This window comes from Antechinus flavipes, chromosome 3 (genome assembly GCF_016432865.1).
Source record: "Antechinus flavipes isolate AdamAnt ecotype Samford, QLD, Australia chromosome 3, AdamAnt_v2, whole genome shotgun sequence".
NCBI classification, from domain to species: Eukaryota; Metazoa; Chordata; class Mammalia; order Dasyuromorphia; family Dasyuridae; genus Antechinus; species Antechinus flavipes.
Genome location: NC_067400.1, coordinates 29,803,399 through 29,822,368, shown reverse-complemented (window position 1 = coordinate 29,822,368; position 18,970 = coordinate 29,803,399). Strand labels below are relative to the sequence as shown.

Below are 18,970 nucleotides of genomic sequence, written 5' to 3'. Positions count from 1 at the left end.
TGTCATCTTCATCATCTATGGAGAGAAAAGTCTGGGAGCATTTCTTTTACTCTTCAGCCAAAAAGCATACACTGTTTATACTCTCCTGAGTTCCAAGGGGGTGGATCTGAATGAAGATGTCTTCATTTGACTAATGTTGGCAATATTTCCATTAGGAAGGCCAAACTTTTGGAGCAATCTGGTGGCAGTCAGCCCACCCATCCTTCTAACTTTTACAGAACTTTGGATTTCCCTTCATTGGTTGGTTTCTGAGACCAACGAGTTTGGACATAATCAGGAATTGAGTCATGATAATTATGGTTGTACCTTTAGCCATCATGTCAACTTATGTCACTGGATGTGTGATCTATTCATAGTGGCCAGGCATTCATTAAAAAAATGAAACAGGAAAGAAAGTCAGGTTACCAAAATGGAAGGAACCTCTGGGTCTAAATTATCCAAATCATATTCTCTAAAGTATCCCAGCAATAGTATGGTTTTCAAGTAGTTATCTCGACTTTTGGAGACCAGTGAAGAGTCATATAATCAGATCAATGTATTAGGGAAATTAACTTATTAGGCAGGAATATGCTCTTTAGAGGACCTCCAGTGAAGAGAGACCCATTCCCAGACTAGCCCATTCCAATGTTAGATAGCTCTAATTTTGAGGAATTTTTTTTTCTTCTGACATAAAATGTATATTTCTCTCTTTGTGACTTCCAGCTTTTCTCTTTGTTTCTCCTTTCTAGGACCAAGCAGAGCAAATCAAATCCCCCTTTCTTTTCTAATTCTTAAAGAGGCCTATTGTGTCCCATTGAGGCTTCTCTCCTCCAGGAAGAACATGCCCAATTCCACCAACATATTTTAATGCCTTCCCCTCTCTCTAAATTATTTATATCTGTTTATTTCTACATGCTTATATATGTCCATTCTTTCTTTCCCCAAAGAAATAAGCTTTCTGAAGCTAGAATCTGTTTTTTTTTGGGGGGGGGGGAGTTGGTCTTTGTATTCCCAATACCTGGACCCAGATAGTTGCTTAATAAATATTTGATTTCTTGGTTGATATAGCATAAACTTGAGATCCTTCACCATTGTTGTTGTACTCCTCTGGATACTGTCCAACTAACTCATCGATATCTTTTCTACTCTGATTCCCAGAACTGACTATGGCCATCTAGTTGGGAACTGACTAGACAGAAGAGAATACGTCTATCATCTCCTTATTCCTAAATAGGATCATTGTTTCTGAGACTTACATTTAAGTCTTCAAATTGGAAGAGCCTGGAAGAAAGCTTGACCAGAATAGCCAGAGATGTGCAGAGCATGACCAAACCAGAAGTTAGGTCAAAGGTTTGTAGAATCAGGTGGTACTCTTCATAGTGGGATGGATCCACACATATTGATGAGTATCTCATATAAGGAAAAGGAAATGTCACTGCATAACCCAGATAATTGGTTCCAGCAAATCCTGAGAATGAGTAGTAGCAATATGGCCCCAAAAGGGCAGATTTTATGGCAATTGTCATTTGAAGTGGACATCCGATGACACTCAAGATGGCAAAGGTGAAACTAGCTTCCCACTGAAAAGAAGAAAAAGGAATTGTTATTTTGGTGGGGATTTTTTCCAAGTTATCCTAGTAACATGAAATAAAACATCCTGCTTTCTCTTCTTCCTCTTAGGTATGGGAGGGCAAGAAATTCATTCTCTTTTCCTAGACTTTTGTATTCTCCCATCTAATTGGATGGCAATTAGACCTCCAGTATAGATTGGCAGCTTGCAAAGACAAGAGAGAAAAGCTACCTTAAGTTAATGATCAGGATGGATCCTGATTTAAAAAAAAAAATATTACCCCCACCCCATTCTGGGAGTTCTCACTATAGTATCTGAATGGTAGTATTTCTGCTTTTGGGGTGCAAAGGAGACTATGGAAGGAGTCATTTCACTGAACAACAGGCCTTGAAGATGCACTAATATTACTATGGGAATGATACGGGTAGAGACTAGACCTTTGATTTCACTGGAATGAGAAAAGTCCCCTAATTAGAATAGTTCAGCATCTCCTCTTCAAGTTATAGTAGTAAGGAGTTGCCTGGGATACCTAGAGGTGAGCTGACTTACTCACCCAGGGTCACACAGACAATATGAGTCAGACGTAAGCATTGAATTCAGGTTTTCCTGGCTCCAAGGCTAGCTCTCTCTAATAGATATGGAAACAAAAAAAAATGCTACTCTTCCTCCCTTGTGCCCTTACAAGAGAAGAAGAGGTAGTGTGATTTGGTGAAAGAAGAAATAGTGTGATTTGGTGGGAAAAGACTGGCCTTGGAGTTAGAAATATCGCTCTAGCTTCAAGCAATTCTCTAAGACTTATTGAGTAAGTTATAAATGGGTGGCAGCCTTGAATCAACATTAGTAGAAAAGGTTTTCATGCTTATGAAGTATTGCCTCAATAACAGTGAATAAAGTCATTTGACCTCTGTGGGTCCCAGTTTCCTCATCCATTAAAATAAGGGATTAGACTAGATAATTTCTAATATTCATTCCAACTGAAAATCCCTGATGACATGATAGGAAACTGTGAGGAAGAGATATGAAGTCCAAAAGTCATTTCGAAGAGTTATTTTCTTGTATCTATTCTAATACTATTATATAATTGATTAATTTTCTACACATATGGATCTAGTTATCTGCCCCCCCCCTTGTTCACTATCCTCTAGTGGCTATCTGTTGCCTACTGGATGAAGGGCAAGTTTCTTAACCTCTCTCATCTGGCTTCTTTACATGCTGAACTTTGTTGCTTTCTCACTCTTTACATGGTGTACTCTCTCTTCCAGCTCAGATGGACCATTCCCTGTTCCCAGAGCAAACTTTGTATTTTACCACTTCCATATCTTTGCATACCTGATCCTTAAAATGATCTCTAACTACATGGTCCTCCAACTATAGGCATCCTGCTCATTCTTTGAAACTCAGCTCTGATACAACCTATACCGCTATACCTTGCTTGCAACACCCAGTTAGGAGTTTCTGTATTTACTTTGAACTTTTCTAGTTTTTTTAAATAGATTTCTCATATGTACTTAGAACATTCCTTGATATTTGGTTGTAGTCATATACAGGATCATAATTGGAAGGGTTCTTAGTGATTTAATCTAGTCTCTTCACTCCACCATGCTGTGTTTAATGTCTTATCCCATTTATTAGATTACAGACAATTTAAAAAGGACTATGTCTCATTTACATTGGATCTCTTTTAAAACTTAAAACAGTAGGCATTTAATGTCTTTTTAAACTGGATTTAATTGAGTTTTGATTTTATCATTTCCTTATTCTGTGAACTTGGGGAAAGGAAAAGGAAAAGAAACATGCTTTTATATAGTATTTATTATATGCCAGGAACTCTTGTAAGCTCTTTGCAAATATTATTTGATCCTCACAACAATCCTGTTATTATTCCAATTTTACAGTTGAAGAAACTGAGGCAAACAGAGAGTCGCCCAGAGTCAGACAGCTAGTAACTGTCCAAAGCTTTATTTTGAAGGAATTAAGGGGATTAGAACAGCAAGTGATAGTGGGAATTGGGTAAACCATACTGACTCCATCTTCAGACTCAATTCTGGAGCTATCTTGGTTCCCTTTCTACTCAATTATAATTCTAGTTTAATTTCTGTCATGTGAGAAAATGATATAATTGTGGAAATTATGAGAAAACTTTATTGTATTGCTTGAACCTCCCTTGTGTGGCTGGGAAGTCTTAAAGGGGTCTTATATTATGATGATCAGAATCCAGTCAGATCTGAAGACTGATAAAAAGACCTTTCTCACAATTATAAATCTTCAGAAGATGCACGTGTTTTACCTGAAGCCAGTCCTGTTCTAGACAATCAATTACTGTTTCCATGTTCTTTTGATTGAATACTGACACTTGGAAGAATGGACACTTTTTTTTTTATTTCAGGAAATATACCTATTTACTTTCCCCTCCCAACTTGGAAAATCTCTGAAATTTCCTCCTATTAGAAATCAGATTATCTAATTTTGTATCCCGGTTAATTGTTTTCTTTTCATTAATTGGTTTTATTGGATTAATTGCTTTTAATACATGAAAGTCTATCTTCCCCCATATTTGAAATCCTGATCTGTTGGGCAATTGACACACATTGCCTAATAAATCAATATGCTCAGGGGAAGCTAAACGGTACAGTGGATAGAGTACTAGTCCAGGAGTTAGGAGGACATGAATTCAAATCCAGCCTCCAGACACTTAATACTTACTAGCTGTGTGATCCTGAGCAACTGACTTAATCTCAATTACCTTACAAAAAACAAACAATTGAAAAACTTATAACATAAATCAATATGCCCAGAAGCTCAAACCTTTATTTCCTCAGTCATTTCATTTTTTATCTGTCATAATTTGAACTCAGATCTTCTTGACTTCAGGCCCAGTGCTCTATCCACTGTACCATCTAGCTGATTTTGGGCTCCTTTCTATCTCTAAATTTATGATCCCATTTATCTAAATTCACTGAGCTTAAAATGATGACATCAGGGATAGTCAATCCCCTCTAGGGTATAAATAAAGCAAAAAGGAGAGATTATTTTTATCCACATTTCCAATTTGGGGAAATTTCTATATCCTATCTCTATAATGCCAACTCATATGGTCCTATGAATTTTCTTTCTTTAACATTCCACTTTTTATGACAGAGGCAGTAATATAGGTTGATTCACTCAAGATTTTCAGAATCAGTAGTTAAAATAAATTTTTTTGGTTTAACTCTCAATTTATCAGAAGATTCAATGAATAGAATCCTTTTTCCCTTAAAGACTGGAGATTTATCTTTATGAGGGTAATTGAAAAAATGGACCGCCTTATATTTGAGTGAATACCAAAGATATAGCACAGAGTAGGGGTCAGAGAACCTAAGATTAAGTGTTGACTTTCCTATTAACTCTCCCAGGTCATGGGAAAGTCATTAACTTTGCCTGATCTTGATTTCTACATCTTTAAAGTGGAAGAAGGTTGGACCAGAGGAATACCAAGTTCTATTATAGCTCTATTATTTTGGCATCTTCAACCACTCCACCTCCATAATAAACACCTGGAAATTTACCAAAGATCTTTGTGTCTGCTTATTGTGAGCCCAGCGGACAAGAATGCCAACGGTAATTACCTGTAGAAGGAGAAAAACAGAGAAAAATATGAATGAATGAATTCATGATTAGGGAAGATTCAGTTCACTCATGGCAAGATAGGTCCATCATGAGCCAGAAAAGGCTATAAATGGCTAAGTTAGTTATTGACTGCACATCCCTCAGCCGAATAAGATCAGAATTTAAGGAACCTCTGGTGAGAATGAGCAAAATAAACCATCATTGTGGTAAAGGCATAGTTTCCACAAGGGACAGATTCCACTTCCTGTTTTACCAGGATCTTTAGATCACAAACACAGAGGCAGTGAGGGGATACTATGCATAGAGTGCCACAATTGGAGTCAGGAAGATATGAGTTCAAATCCTACCTCAAACATTTACTTAGCTGCATGATTGTGACTTGCCCACAATTATACAACTAAGTAAATGGTTGAGGCAGGCTCACTTGCAAGTCACCTAACTTTTAAGAGCAAGTCACCTAAACTGCTCATCTACAAAATGAAGACAATAATTCCTATCTCCTAGAGTTGTTGCATGGCTAAAATATACAAATATACAAAGAAAAATACATGCATATATGTATTTGCATACCTTAAAGAATTATATAAATGTTAACTTATTATTATTATTATTAGCTTTGAAAGTGATCCCAGAGGCCCTTTAGTACAAGTCTCTTATTTGTACAGATTGTGGAACTAAGAAAATCACCCAGAGAATAAACATCCCATGTAGGATGGTTACCTTCCCTAAGGCAATGAAGTAAGAAGATATATTTTTTACTTTATAACCTTTTACAGTAATATGTCAATATTATATTAATTTAATACAATATCATGGACATTCATATTTTTTGAGGTTCAGAACCATTATTCAGAAGCTCCTATTTATTATATCAATGTGTCTTTCTTAATTCTTTTTGCTTTGCAATATACATTGTACATATGATTTCATTTGATCTCTAACCTGTGGGCCTCAGTTTATCATCTGTAAAGAGATTGGAATAGATGTCCCCTACCTTAAGTCTATGATTCTATAATCTTCACAACAAGATATGTAGTTGTCGTTGTTATTAATTGATTTTTAAATGACGTCCAACCCTTTGTGACCTCACTTGTGATTTTCTTGGCAAAGATACTGCAGTGATTTCCTACCTTCTTCTGTTTTATGAAGTGAACAGGATTAAGTGACTTGTCCAGTGTCACACAGCTAATAAGTATCTGAGTTTAAATTTGAACTCAAGAAGATGAGCTCCTATCTATTGCAACACCTAGCTGCCCAAGATAAGTATTATACATGTCATTAGTCCCATTTTCCAGATTTAAAAAACTGAGACTCAGAGAGATCAATGGAGGGATCATGGTTGTATAGCTAGTAAAGATAGGGCGAAGGTTTTGATTTCATAACTCAGATCTTTCCTAATTTCAAAGTCCTGCATTCTTTCCCTGATATCCCATTGCCATTATGTTTTATATTGATTAGTATCATTATTTGCAGGAAAGAATAAAAAGTGAGTTTGTTAGAGAACACAGAGGAAGGAACAATGTTAGGATTTTTTTTTTCTATTTTTGTTATCTAAGAAAGTCTGTATCCTTGCAAGGATCCTCAAACTACCGCCCATGGGCCAGATGCGGCAGCTGAGGACATTTATCCCCCTCATCCAAGGGTATGAAGTTTCTTTATTTAAAGGTCCACAAAACAGAGGAGTTTTTGTTTTTACTATAGTCTGGCCCTCCACCAATCTGAGGGACAGTGAACCGGCCCCCTATTTAAAAAGTTTGAGGACCCCTGGCCATTAGGGTAATATAATAGATTGGGGAACTATTTCTTATGTAATCAAGATCTGCCATGTGACGCAATTCAAGATGGAGGCTTTATTAGTTTAAATTCAGTGATGCCATTGTCTTAGAAGGGGGAATCCATGTATTCTCTGACAGTGGGAAGGAAGAAGGACTGGTGTTCAGGATAGTGATCTTTGAACAAGTAAGTGAAGGATTGCATCAGAACTCAGCAGGGGAGAGTCCTTGACAAATCCTGCCAGGTCTTGCTTGGGTTGGGTACCAGGTATGAAGAGTCAGAACTCTGTGGTCAGTCATTTCTTCCCAACTTACAAATCATGTGTCGTGGAATGTTCTGTGGTTGAAAAATGACCCCAGGAAGAGTTGTGCCTGGAATAAGATTTAGAATGTGAGCAGGTCTAAAAATGGCACCACCAGGGCCTCCGTCGGACAGATTGACGTGGCGCTACGCATTGTATCAACAATTTTAAGGAAAAAGGAAATCCAGGACATTGACCAAGCTGGTTTTGTGGCTTGCTGCTTTTGTAGACTGACTCTTTCCAGGTCTGGCAGATTTATTGTTTTGAGACCTAGATTTTTATTTTCCTGGCACATTTCATTTTGAATTTTGGATTTAAAGAATTTGCAGAATTTTTTTAAAGCTTCCTCATGTAGCTGAGCCCGAAAATTCAATCTTGGCTTGGCCATCCTATAAAGAGCTCATGGATCAAAACTGAACCATCTGTAGTCGTGAGTGGTTACTGGCCGCTCTCATTCTGCAATTCGAAAGCTTCCAAGGGACCCTATATGATCTGGCCAGCATAAATAAAACAGCTTGAAAATCCAAGTACCATCAAAAGCCATTGTAATGCCGACGTTGGGGTGGAAGATGATGACCAAACTCCTTCACAATCGATATTTTCAAAGAGGGGCTTCAATTCACACTTGATGCATATGTAGCTAGTTGAACCAAGAAAAGCTGAAGCAGGATAGCAGCCGAGGAGGGTTTATTCCCCTCTGCTGGCTTCCCTCAGAGGAGAGAATTGAAAACTCTTGGATGATCAGTTTCCAGTTTCTTTTAAGTATTTTGGCATAAGTGTGGCCTTCTCTTCCCTTCCCAAGCTGGAGAACGCTGTCTGCTAACTGTGGCCTGGTATTTTTGTGAGGGTTGTCTCCAGCCTGAATTTTACTTTGTTTACACAGAACTGTGAAAAAGACTTTTGAGTGAGGAGGGCACAACAGGAATGCAGCTATGAGACGTGTAAAGTCGGCCTTGTGGAGGGCAGCGGGGTGACTTGGCACAGATGCCCACTGTCTTTAGTATCGGAGACTGGGAAGGGAGAACATGGATGGCCATTCACTTCCCACTTCACCGGGCATTTGAAATACCCCCCTTTTCCAATTATGTTTCTGTTTTGGATGTTGGAGGGAGAAGGAATATCAGATTGCAGAGAGACCCCCCAAAAAAAAAATCAGAGGAATTATATATCAGAAAGGTGTCTGTAAACACAGATGAAAACATAAGCTATTGAGTACTGGGTGATAAATAGGGGGAAACAGAACAAATGATCACAGAAGGGATCTTAGATATCTTCCCATTTTGCTGATGAGGAAACCAACACTCATATGGGTAGTAAGCATCTCAAGCAGGATTTGAACTTTGCTCTTCTGATTTCAGAGCCATTGATCTTTCCAGTATTCCACTGTCTCCCAGGGAATAAACATGAATGAGAAATAGAGACTATATAAAAATAACAATACATACTACTATTATCATTAATATTTATAATTATTTAAATTACTATAGATTTAATTACTACATATAGAAATAATACTGTAGATTTAAATACTATCAGTAGATTACTATAGATTTAAATTACTGTAGATTACTCATTTAATTACTATATGTTTGTAATTTGTAATTTCCAGGATTTGAATTAACAAACTTTTATTTCCTCAGCCTCCAATCTTCCTCCCCAATCAAAAGAAGAAGAAAAAAAAGCCAAACCCTTGTAATAAGTATGCACAGTTAAGCAAAATAAATTCCCTCATAAAAATCCCCAAATGTACTGCATGTCTTCCTGTGCACCATGAATCCATCACCTTTCTGTCAGGCAGTAAACAGCAGATTCATCACCAATTCTCTGAAATGGTGGCTGGCTTTGCAGTGATCTGAGTTCTTAAGGTTTTTTAAATTTGTCAGTCTACAGTATTGGCTATTTTCCTAGTTTTGCTCATTTCACTTGAATCAGTTTATAGATGTCTTCTCAGATTTTTCTGAAATCATATCGTTCAAAATTTCTTACGGCACAATAGTATTCGATTATTGTTACATATCATAATTTCTTTAGCCAGTGTGTCCTTCCAAATATGTCTCCTTACTCCTCTTCACTCTACATTCCAAATAAATGGTCTGCCTACTGTTCACCAATGGATCACATTTTAACTCCTGCCTTATTCACCTAGGCGAAAGGCAAGCTGATCCTAGGAGCATACAGAGCAGTGATTATGTGCTCTTGACTTGAGAAACTGTCAAAGATTCTATTGACCTGCCAGAAAATTTGACCCTTTTTTCTATTCTTTGGGTTTTAGCATTATTTCTCTAGGCAGCTCCCATTAAATGGCTAAAATAAATAAATAGCTAAACATGTTATGTAGAAGATACAGTAATGTATTAATCCATTGGTACCCATTGACCCAATAGCAGAAATCCCATTTTGGATTAGCTGTCAATTTGTTTAAAAAGGTGGACTTGAGATATGGGATGTTTTGCTATAGGTGTTTATGCTGGGAAAGGGCTCTCCTTTAGAGGCTCCTTGGGAAGCATTTTATGTGCAGCTCTGGATGTCCAGAAGGCAATATGAGAATATTGATAGTCCATCAGCAATGAATGTTTAAACACACTTACCATTTAAGTCTAGGACTGGACCTTGCAAGAAACTGGCATAAAGGGGGAAAGGACTAGGAAACATGATTCTTGGGAACAATGCATTTAGACAGGTCAGTTTAACCAGTTAGGGCCCTTTGTATTCACATTCAACTCTAAATCATCAGCCAATCAAAAAAGATCCCATTTTCAACTCATCATTCAATAAGTAAACAAAAAAACAATCATAGATTACCTGCACATACAGTGCACTATAGTGGGCTTTCCATCATGCATGCTTGGAAGCAACATCTAACATCCATAAAGAAGATGGCATCAGTCAAACTATATTCCCTGTGCTCCTAAGGCCTGGGATCCCACTGACTAATCCCTGTTACATTAGCTGCAAGACTATGATAATCAATCAACAAGCAGGATATCGTGGCAGGTAATTGTTATTGTTTGGAGAGGATCAGTGACAGCACCAAGATATCTTGACATGCTCAGTGAGCTGGATTTGTTAGGTGGAGCTGCACAAAGTCAGCCTCCTTCTCCTCCAGAAGTCCGGTGTTAAGACAAATGTCAAATGGCAATGGCCCCATGTAAGGCAGTGGGAGTTACACCTAAAAAGAGCTAAATGGAGGCAGCTAGAGCACCAGCCTGAAGTCAGGAGGACCTGAGTTTAAATTTGGCCTCAGACACTTAACACTTCTTAGATGTGTGACCCTGGGCATGTCACTTAACCTCAATTGCCTCAGCAACAAAATAAATAAATAAATAACAACAACAATAATAAAAAGAGCTTAAAAAAAAAAAAAAAACTATTCCCAGGGAACTTAAAACAGTATGAAGGCTGTAAATTATCTCACCCTCCAGAGTTTCTTTTAAAAAATGTTCCTATTTCTAGTCATCATCCATCTAGACCTAGAGTCTGGAAGACACTAGCTCCATAAATTTAATAGCTACATGACTCTAGGTAAGTCACTTCATTTCTCTGTACTTCCATTTCCTCAACTGTAAAATGAGGATGATGATAATGGGACCTCTCTTGCACGGTTATTTCCAGGATTAAATAAGACAACATTTGTAAAGTACTTAGTAGAGTGCCTACCAGTTAATAAATGCTTATTTGTTTCTTTTCTTCTTCCTAGAGATCTTTTAATATGTAAATATTCTTTACATTCTGCTGTCAGAAACACTGGAATGTTTATTCCAGTTTCTCATTTCTCCTAATTCTTCAAATGTTGATTAAAAAAAAAATAAGAATGCATTTTTAGCTTTACAAAAGCATTGAAATCAATGTTTTCTTTTGCTTTCCCATGGACCTTATGAAGTGTGGACAATTATTTTCCCTGTTTTATAAACAAAGCTCAGAGAAATTAAGGGGAATGCAGATAGTAATTAAGGTGGGGTTTCTACTCAAATGTTCTTGACTCCAAATCCAGTGCTTTAAGATTTTCTGAGTAATTTCTCTGTCTCATATTTATCCCTGGCCCCTTCCCCTTCTGTGGAAAAAAAACCAATCACTGAGAGGGGAGGGTTCTCTACTCACACTGTGACCAACAATCCTGGAAGATAGACTTAGTCCTCACCTACTGCCCTTTTGCCTCTCACCCATTTAATACATATATCATCTGCTTTCTGCCTCCCCTATGTTGTGACCAAAGGTATTGTCCCTTTAATATACCCCCAAAGCTATGGGGAAGGGAGGGAGAAGTTAATGAGTTGGGTCTATAGCAACTGCCCAGTCCTTGTTTCTTTGGGCTAAAGGCAGTTAAACTCTGAACTTGAAACTTGAAAGGAATGGAAAGCCAAAAAAAAAAAAAAAAAGAGTAAAACAAACACCAACTTGAAATCAGCTGTAAATCATCTCCTTCCCCTTCTTTCTCTCTCTCTCAGACACAAAAAGCCTCACTGAAAGCAATTTTCACATGAAACTAGGAGGAATTGCTGACAGGAAGGAAGGAATGGGAAGCATTGTTGAGTCCGATTCAGTTTGACACTCATTGCTGTGTAATTCTGAGGGAATTATTGTAGTGGGAAAAAAAAAGGCTAAGAATCCCAAAGATTCACTTAAAGAAGGTCACTGAGGGTGGGCACAGAACAAGATCCAAATGTTTGTTTAATCTCTGCCTCCTACCCACTACCCCATCATTGCTGTAGCTGGCAGGGGGAAAGTGGGCTGGTGGTGATGGGAAATTATCAGAGTAAATATGGTAACTCCGAGTTTGCTTGGCTGCAATACATCTAAAGAACTCAAAGCATTTTCCCAGAACAGTGTAATCAGTGTCCCAGGGTCTAAATTATAACTTGGGGAGAGGGCGCTTTTTCTAATGTAGATTAACTCTTTCTAAGGGCATCACAGTATCAAGGACAGGGAGCCAACTTTGGACTTAGGAAGACCTGGATGCAAATCTGATTTTGACACGAATGGGCTATGTGGTCCTGGACAAGTCACTTAATCTTTTTAATATCCCCAAGAGACTTTCCAAGATTATAAATTGCACAAAACTTTATAATCTGCATGGATATCAATAATTATCACCAAAAAATGTTTTATGCTAATGAACATAAGGATCTAAACTGTTTACCACTGTTTCTCCTTTCCTACCCCCTCAAATCAGTAACTCATTCAGGCCACTTGGTTACTAAGTTACAGCTTAAGCATCCTCAATAACAATGTGATAAAAATTAATGTAGCTTCTCAGTGCAATTTGAAAACCTGCCCCACTGCCTCATTAATTCTTACAATGTCCTGGTTCAATTGGCTAGATAGTGTACGAAGCATTTGGCACCTCAGTTTGTCTGTAAAGGAGATGGGGGGGGAGGAACAGAAAGGGGAGAAAGAGAGAAGGAAAGGGAAAGAGAGAGAGAGGGGAGAGAGGGAGGAAAGGAGGGAGACAGGAAGACACAGACAGAGAGAGACAGAGACAGAAATAGAGACAGGCAGAGAAAGAGCAAAAAGACAGAAAGGGGGAGACAGAGATAGAGACAGAAAGACACAGAGAGAGACAGAAAGAGAGACACAGAGAAAGACACAGAGACACACAGAGAGAGACAGAGAGACACATAGAGAGAAAAGTTCCACAGTGAGCCTGGACTAGCCCAGGTTTTCTCTGACCAGCCTAAAGTTCAGGTTTCAGGATTTTGCTCCCTGCTACTGTTTCTTAGTGACTGATATTTCCTATAGTCTAGTTCAAGGAGCATGGGAAAGGACCCTGATTTATAAGGAGATAGAACAAGGATATGAGAATATGATATTTGTGAAGCATTCATAGAACTTTGATCCTAACTAGGAATTCCATAGTGGGTAAGGCATTTAACCTCTCTGGATCTCATTTTTCTCTGCTGTAAAATGGGAATAATGATACCTGTACTGGGAGTAATGAAATGGATAACATGGAAAACACTTTGGGGTTACAGGAAAAAGACTACCAACTCCCCAGTCAGCAGAGTTTAGACTCAGTGCTGCCATTATTACCTTGTACAGAGTCATTTAACCTCCCCAGCCCTCAGTTTTCTCATCTGTAAAATGAAAGGATTGGATTGTACTTCAAAGATCCCTTCTAGCTCCAAACCTGATTCTATTACCTGAGAGCCTTATATAAATATCAGTTATTCTTACCTATCTGATAATTTGGTGATGGGAATTATCAAAATAAATTTGATTTTTTAAATGAGGACCGATAATTGTGATGTGGATTTGGACATTCTTATGCAAGAGATTTCAAAAGTTTGAAATACCAAGGCCACCTCTGTGGCTCCCTGAAAGTTGGTGATTCATTGGCAAAAATAAACAATCAACATAATTAAAATGCACATTCACCTTTAATGTCAATAAGGGCTTTTTGAAGGCTAGATCCCATTATCACCTAATGGGAAGCAGAAGCTGTCAAAATGGTGGGGTGTCTTTTAAAAGGGAGTTCCATTAGGGAAAAAGGTCAAACTGTTAAAAAAAATGAGACATCATTTCTCCCTCCTGACTTAAAAGTATTTAAAGAAATGATACATCATTGAAGGGGTAAGCATGCTAACTGATTTGGGGCGAGGGTCAGCTCCCATTCTCTGCCCTTTCCCCAATTTTGGTTTATTAGAAACCTAGCTTAGGCTCCAGTTTTTAGGCTTTATTTGCACTAAGGATAGGTAAGTCCTACCTATTTGAGGAAAGAAGAGAAAGTTTGTGTCCTCTTTGTGTGGGGGGAGAGGAAGCGTGTTTGGGCTTCACTTAAGTGATCCAGCAATAACAAGCAGGGTGCAAATTTCCTTAAGTAACAAGGAATTTGGGCAAAGGGTTCTGATAGGAGACAGGACAGAGCAGAAGAGATAAAGGTGGAGGTCACTTAGATGGTCCAGAAACAAAAGGGGGCAAAGTTTCATAAGTACTAAGGGACTTAGGCAATGGGTTCTAATAGGAGGCAGGATAGAGCAGAAGAGACAAGGATGGAGATCACATGGTGTGTAGATGGAATACTGTGCAAAGGGTACAGAGTAGAGAATCTAGTCCAGACTCTGGATACAAACTACCTGTATGACCTTGGACAAGTAATTCTTGCTTTTCCTCCAAGTAAAAGGAGGGGGCTAGATGTGATGACTAGAAGGTCATGATTGTGTTTTGGGGAATCAAAAACCTAGGATATGATTAGACAGATGGTAAAGGATAAGAGATCAAGAAGGAAAGGGGAGCTAGAAACTGCTGTGTTTTCTTATTGGCAGGTCTAGTCCTGGAGATTGTTTTCCCATCTCCTATTTCGGAGATAGTCCTGTCACTCCAATTTCTGGTCTGGGATATTGAGGTGGTAAATGGAAAAGGTTGGGGCTGGAGTCAGAAAGTTCAAATCCAACTTCAGAAACCTACTAGTTGGACCCTGGGCAAACCACTTAATCTCTCTTTGTCTCAATTTCCTTAACTGTAAAATGGGAATAATAATAACTAACTCCAAGGAGTGTAATGAAATCATTAAATTCAATCAGATAATATTTGTAAAGCCCAGTATGTGGGCATATAATAGGCACTGAATAAATAATTGTTCTCTTGCCTTTCCCCCTGCCTTTGCCCTGAATAGCAGCTCAAGAGAGACCTTCAGAGTTTTCAGTTCCATATATTTAATTTTACAATTATTTATTAAGTGCCAACTTATGGTGGCTATCATCCTTTTCAAGGTCCTAAGGATAATAAAAGCTAGCATTTATATAGGATTTTGAGGTTGGTAAAGTACTTTGCATACATTATCTCATTTGATCCTTACAATAACCCTTAGAAGTTGTTATCTTATACTTGGGGGAGGTGGGGGAAGCAGACAGAAATGAAGGTGACTTGCCCCAGAGTAACACAGCTTAGTAAGTATCTGAGAATGGATTTAAACTGAGGACTTCCTGACTGTAGCCCAGGTGCTCTATCCACTCCACCAATTGCTGTTGTTGGAACTTGTTCTTCATTCTGAAAGAAGACCATGACATCGAGGAAGGTGAGTGAGTTGGATTTAAGTGAGGAAGGGCAGGGCAAAGTCACCAGTCTCAGTCTCTCCTCCAGAACCATCTGGGTCCAGTAGCAAGATATAGAACAGGATGACCGGAGAAGGGCCTGGATGTAGTGGGAGGCATTGGACTTTTCAAAGTAAGATCTTTAACAGACCTCAGTTTGAGTGAGGCAATGCCCTCAGCGATTAAGGCTAGGTAAGAAATGAGGCAAAGAATGGTTTCTATTATTTAGTTTAAAAAAATCAATCTGGGAAGGGAAGCTCTTCAGGGTTTCTTGTCAAAATAGAAACAATTTCTATTTACTTTCACTCTGAGCCAACAGAGCCACAAAGAGCAATGAAGCTTGGGTTGGGACCTATTGTTGGCTAATCAGTTAGAGTCAGAATGGTTTGGGTTTAAGGCACAGTCCTTTAAAAAAGAAATCTACCCCTTAAGCCCCAAGATATCCTGTGAGGTTTTACTGATCAAAATTTATATTCCTTTGAGCAAAGCACCTGCAGTTATGATTCCCTGAGAGAGAGAGAAAGAGGAAGGAGGGAGAAAAAAAAGGAAAGGAAAAGAAAGAAGGAAGAAAGGAAGAAAGGAAAGAAAGGAGAGAAGGAAGGGGCAGCATTGCTCAACTGAAACTGGCTAATTTAATTCACAGTGGTGCAACAACCACTACTCACAGATCGTTTTTTGTCCTTTATTCTCAAAGAAGACCGTGATATCAGGAGGGTAATTTCAAATAAATTAGATTTAAGTGAGATGATTATAGACAATGTAATCCAACCTTTTCATTTTACAGATGAGGAAACTGAGGCAAATGGCAGTAAGTAACTTAACCAGGTTCACGCAGCTACTAAGCCATATTTGAATGCAGGATTTCCTGACTTCAGGCCAGGTGCTCTATCCACTGTATCCCCTAGCTGGTAGAAAAATGATTAGAGATCATGAAATTAGATGCTGTCTTATGGATAAAGGAGCTGAGGTCCAAAGAGGCAAAGGGACTTGGCCAAAAAGATAAAGCTAGTTAGAGTCGCAACTAGGACCGTGAACCAGGCTTCCTTCCTCCCAGCTAAGTGTTTCTGATATTATGACTCAGAAATACAATGAAACTTGATATGTGTCCTATTAGAATAACAGCATTACAGAGTTGGAAGGGACCAAACCAAGCCTGGAAAACAATCCCCACATCAACACTCCACAAATGGGATATCAAGCTGAAATTTTTCTCCTTTTAACTTTTCCACATTGTTCCCCATTCTCCTGTCTGGGGCTAGGTTAAACCATTTTTCAAAGCTCTTCAGATACTAAAAGACAATAATTATGATCCCCCAAAATTTCTCTTCTCCAGGTTAAACACCCCAATTCCTTCAACTCCTCATCACCCCTCAGATCATGGCAAAATCCCACAATGCCTTCAAAGTCAAGTCAAGTCATCCAGTCAAAAGGAAATTATGCTCAGTGGGACCATGCCAGTGTGCATTCCTCTCTTTTATTTTTATTACTTTTTCACATGGTTTATGCTTTATTTTCAAAATTAAAATATCAGGAAATAAATTCCAAGAATATCTTAGAGCATCTGTTTAGGGGAGAAAAAAAAAAGATGTAATAAATCAAACAGCTTTTCAGACTTACCGGAATAATCAGTCATTATTTACTGCATAAAATCAAATGGATTTATCCAATTAGGCCAGTAATTACAAGAATGATGTATTTCTATTTTAGCCAGTTTTAGCCAATGATTTCCAGTTGTGGCCCTCACTAAAATTTTATCCTATCGACATTATAGAGGATTTTAGGAGGTGGATATCTTTCTGTCTCATCACATTTAATGATATACGAGTCCTACCAGAGCTCCATTCCAGATGGGACAAGCGATCCGGGTACTCCATCCAGTGAACCAAGTCTTGTAGGAAAATACTGGGAAGAAAGCAAAAATCCCAGAGAATATGCTCAGTGTTCCAAACATGATAAGGACCAGGCTGGCACACTGAAATGGGCTCCTCATTTTCCCTTGGGTCTAGGAACTCAAAAATGTTTCACTGAAGCATGGCTTGAGTTGTGTCTTTAAACATATGTCTCTTAGTTGCTGTAGCCATGGCGCTCAGGCTGCTGCCTTCTTGGGCACTCTTTATAAAGACAAAAGGACTTGAACTGATTCTAATATGTTTTTGTCTTCTAGTATCTGAAGAGCTTTGAAAAATGGTTTAACTTAGTCCCAGACAGGAGAATGGGGAATTATGTGGAAAAGTTAAAAGGAGAGGAAGGCTGAGAGAGTGAAGAAAGACAGATGGAGATACAGGAGGAAAGAGAGATGGGTAGGGAGGAAGAGGAAGAGAAGACCTGGATAAAAAGGAGAGGGGAGAAAGAGACAGGAAGAGAAGGAGACAGATGACAAGAGACATAGAAGAAAACAGAGAGAGAGAGAGAGAGAGAGAGAGAGAAGCAGAGAAGTGATGAAAAGAAAGAGAGAATAGAAGAAGAGAGAAAAAAGACGAGGAGAAACTAGAGTGAGAGAAAAGAGAGAAATGAGAAAGAGAAGAGGAAAGAAGAAAGAGAAAGGAAGAAGAAGGGAAAAGAAAAAGGAAAGGTGGAAGGAGGAGAGAAGAAGAGGAGAATGGAGAGGAAGGAGAAAGGAGGATTTAGGGAAAGAGAGAAAGAAAACAGAGGTGGGGAACAGAGAGAGCAAAAAAAGGGCAGGGGAAAAGAAATTTTAAAAGTAGAAGAAAAGAGGGGAGTCGAGAGGAAGAGAAGAAAAAAGGAAATGAGAGGAAGAAGAAAGGGCAGAGAGAAAAAGAAAGGGAAAAGGAGAAAAGGGAAAAAAGAGGAGAGAAAAGTAGGAGAGAGAGAAAAGAGGTAGATGTACTAGTGGGTATTTTGAGAGATTCCTCCCTTACTTTGTCCTGTCCTAGTCTGGACATTGACCACTTTCTGGCTTAATCAGATGGGAAGATTTGCTGACTCCATTGTTTGTTTTTTTCCTCACAAAGCCCTACATCCCTTGTGCTTCATAAATCATCATTTCCAGTTTCCCACAAAACAGAATAAAATAGTCCAATTTTCTGCTCATTCATGTTTTGCAAACTACAGTCACTTGAAGCCAGGACAGTTTTCCTCCACTGTATTGGCTCTCCCCATTTTTGCATCATGAAAAACCTTTTTAAGGTGATTCATTAGAAGAAAATTCATTCTAAAAATGGATTTATTCTATAAAAAACCCTATGAGAGAGTTTCATCCTTGAGCACTAAATGTTATAAAATTCCCTTAATTTAACCAACTATAGTGATTCATTTAATGGGCCTCTCTTTAAGCCAGTTTTATTCCATGCCCAGTTATCAAGTGAAGGAAATAGAGATACAGGAGAAAGGAAGACACTGAGCCGTGATTTTATTGTTGAAGAAAATACGTCTGTTTTTATCTATTTTTGGATCAAAACTCCAGTTTTCTCTGCTGTAGCCTCTGAACATTTACATCATTATCTGTTAGCTTTTCAAGTAAGGTTCTACCTGTGTGGAGATGAAGACAAGGAAATGTGGTCTGAAATCATTCACTAGAGCTAGATGAGTGAAGTTTTGTTCCTGAGTGTCAACTTAAAGGTACTTATAACACATGAAGTCAAACAATGGAGCTTAGTCCTGGGTTTGGGAGAAGACTGCTAAAATAGGAAACTTGTTGTTTAATCATCTTCATTGTGTCTGTCTCCATTAAGAGTTTTCTTGACAAAGATACTG

General features: G+C 38.4%; 1 protein-coding gene across 1 annotated transcript in view; it reads right to left on the bottom strand.

The window, feature by feature from the left end:
* The window catches only part of TMEM212 (transmembrane protein 212), a 33,825-nt gene extending 16,537 nt beyond the window's left edge, over positions 1-17,288 (bottom strand). Inside the window, exons 1-3 of the mRNA XM_051983181.1 lie at positions 17,088-17,288; positions 5,095-5,154; positions 1,236-1,559 (exon numbers count right to left, since the gene is read on the bottom strand). Coding sequence (XP_051839141.1) covers positions 1,236-1,559; positions 5,095-5,154; positions 17,088-17,246 — 543 coding nt within the window. The 5' untranslated portion in view covers positions 17,247-17,288. The remainder of the gene's footprint in view (positions 1-1,235; positions 1,560-5,094; positions 5,155-17,087) is intronic.
* Between the last annotated feature and the right edge of the window lie 1,682 nt (positions 17,289-18,970).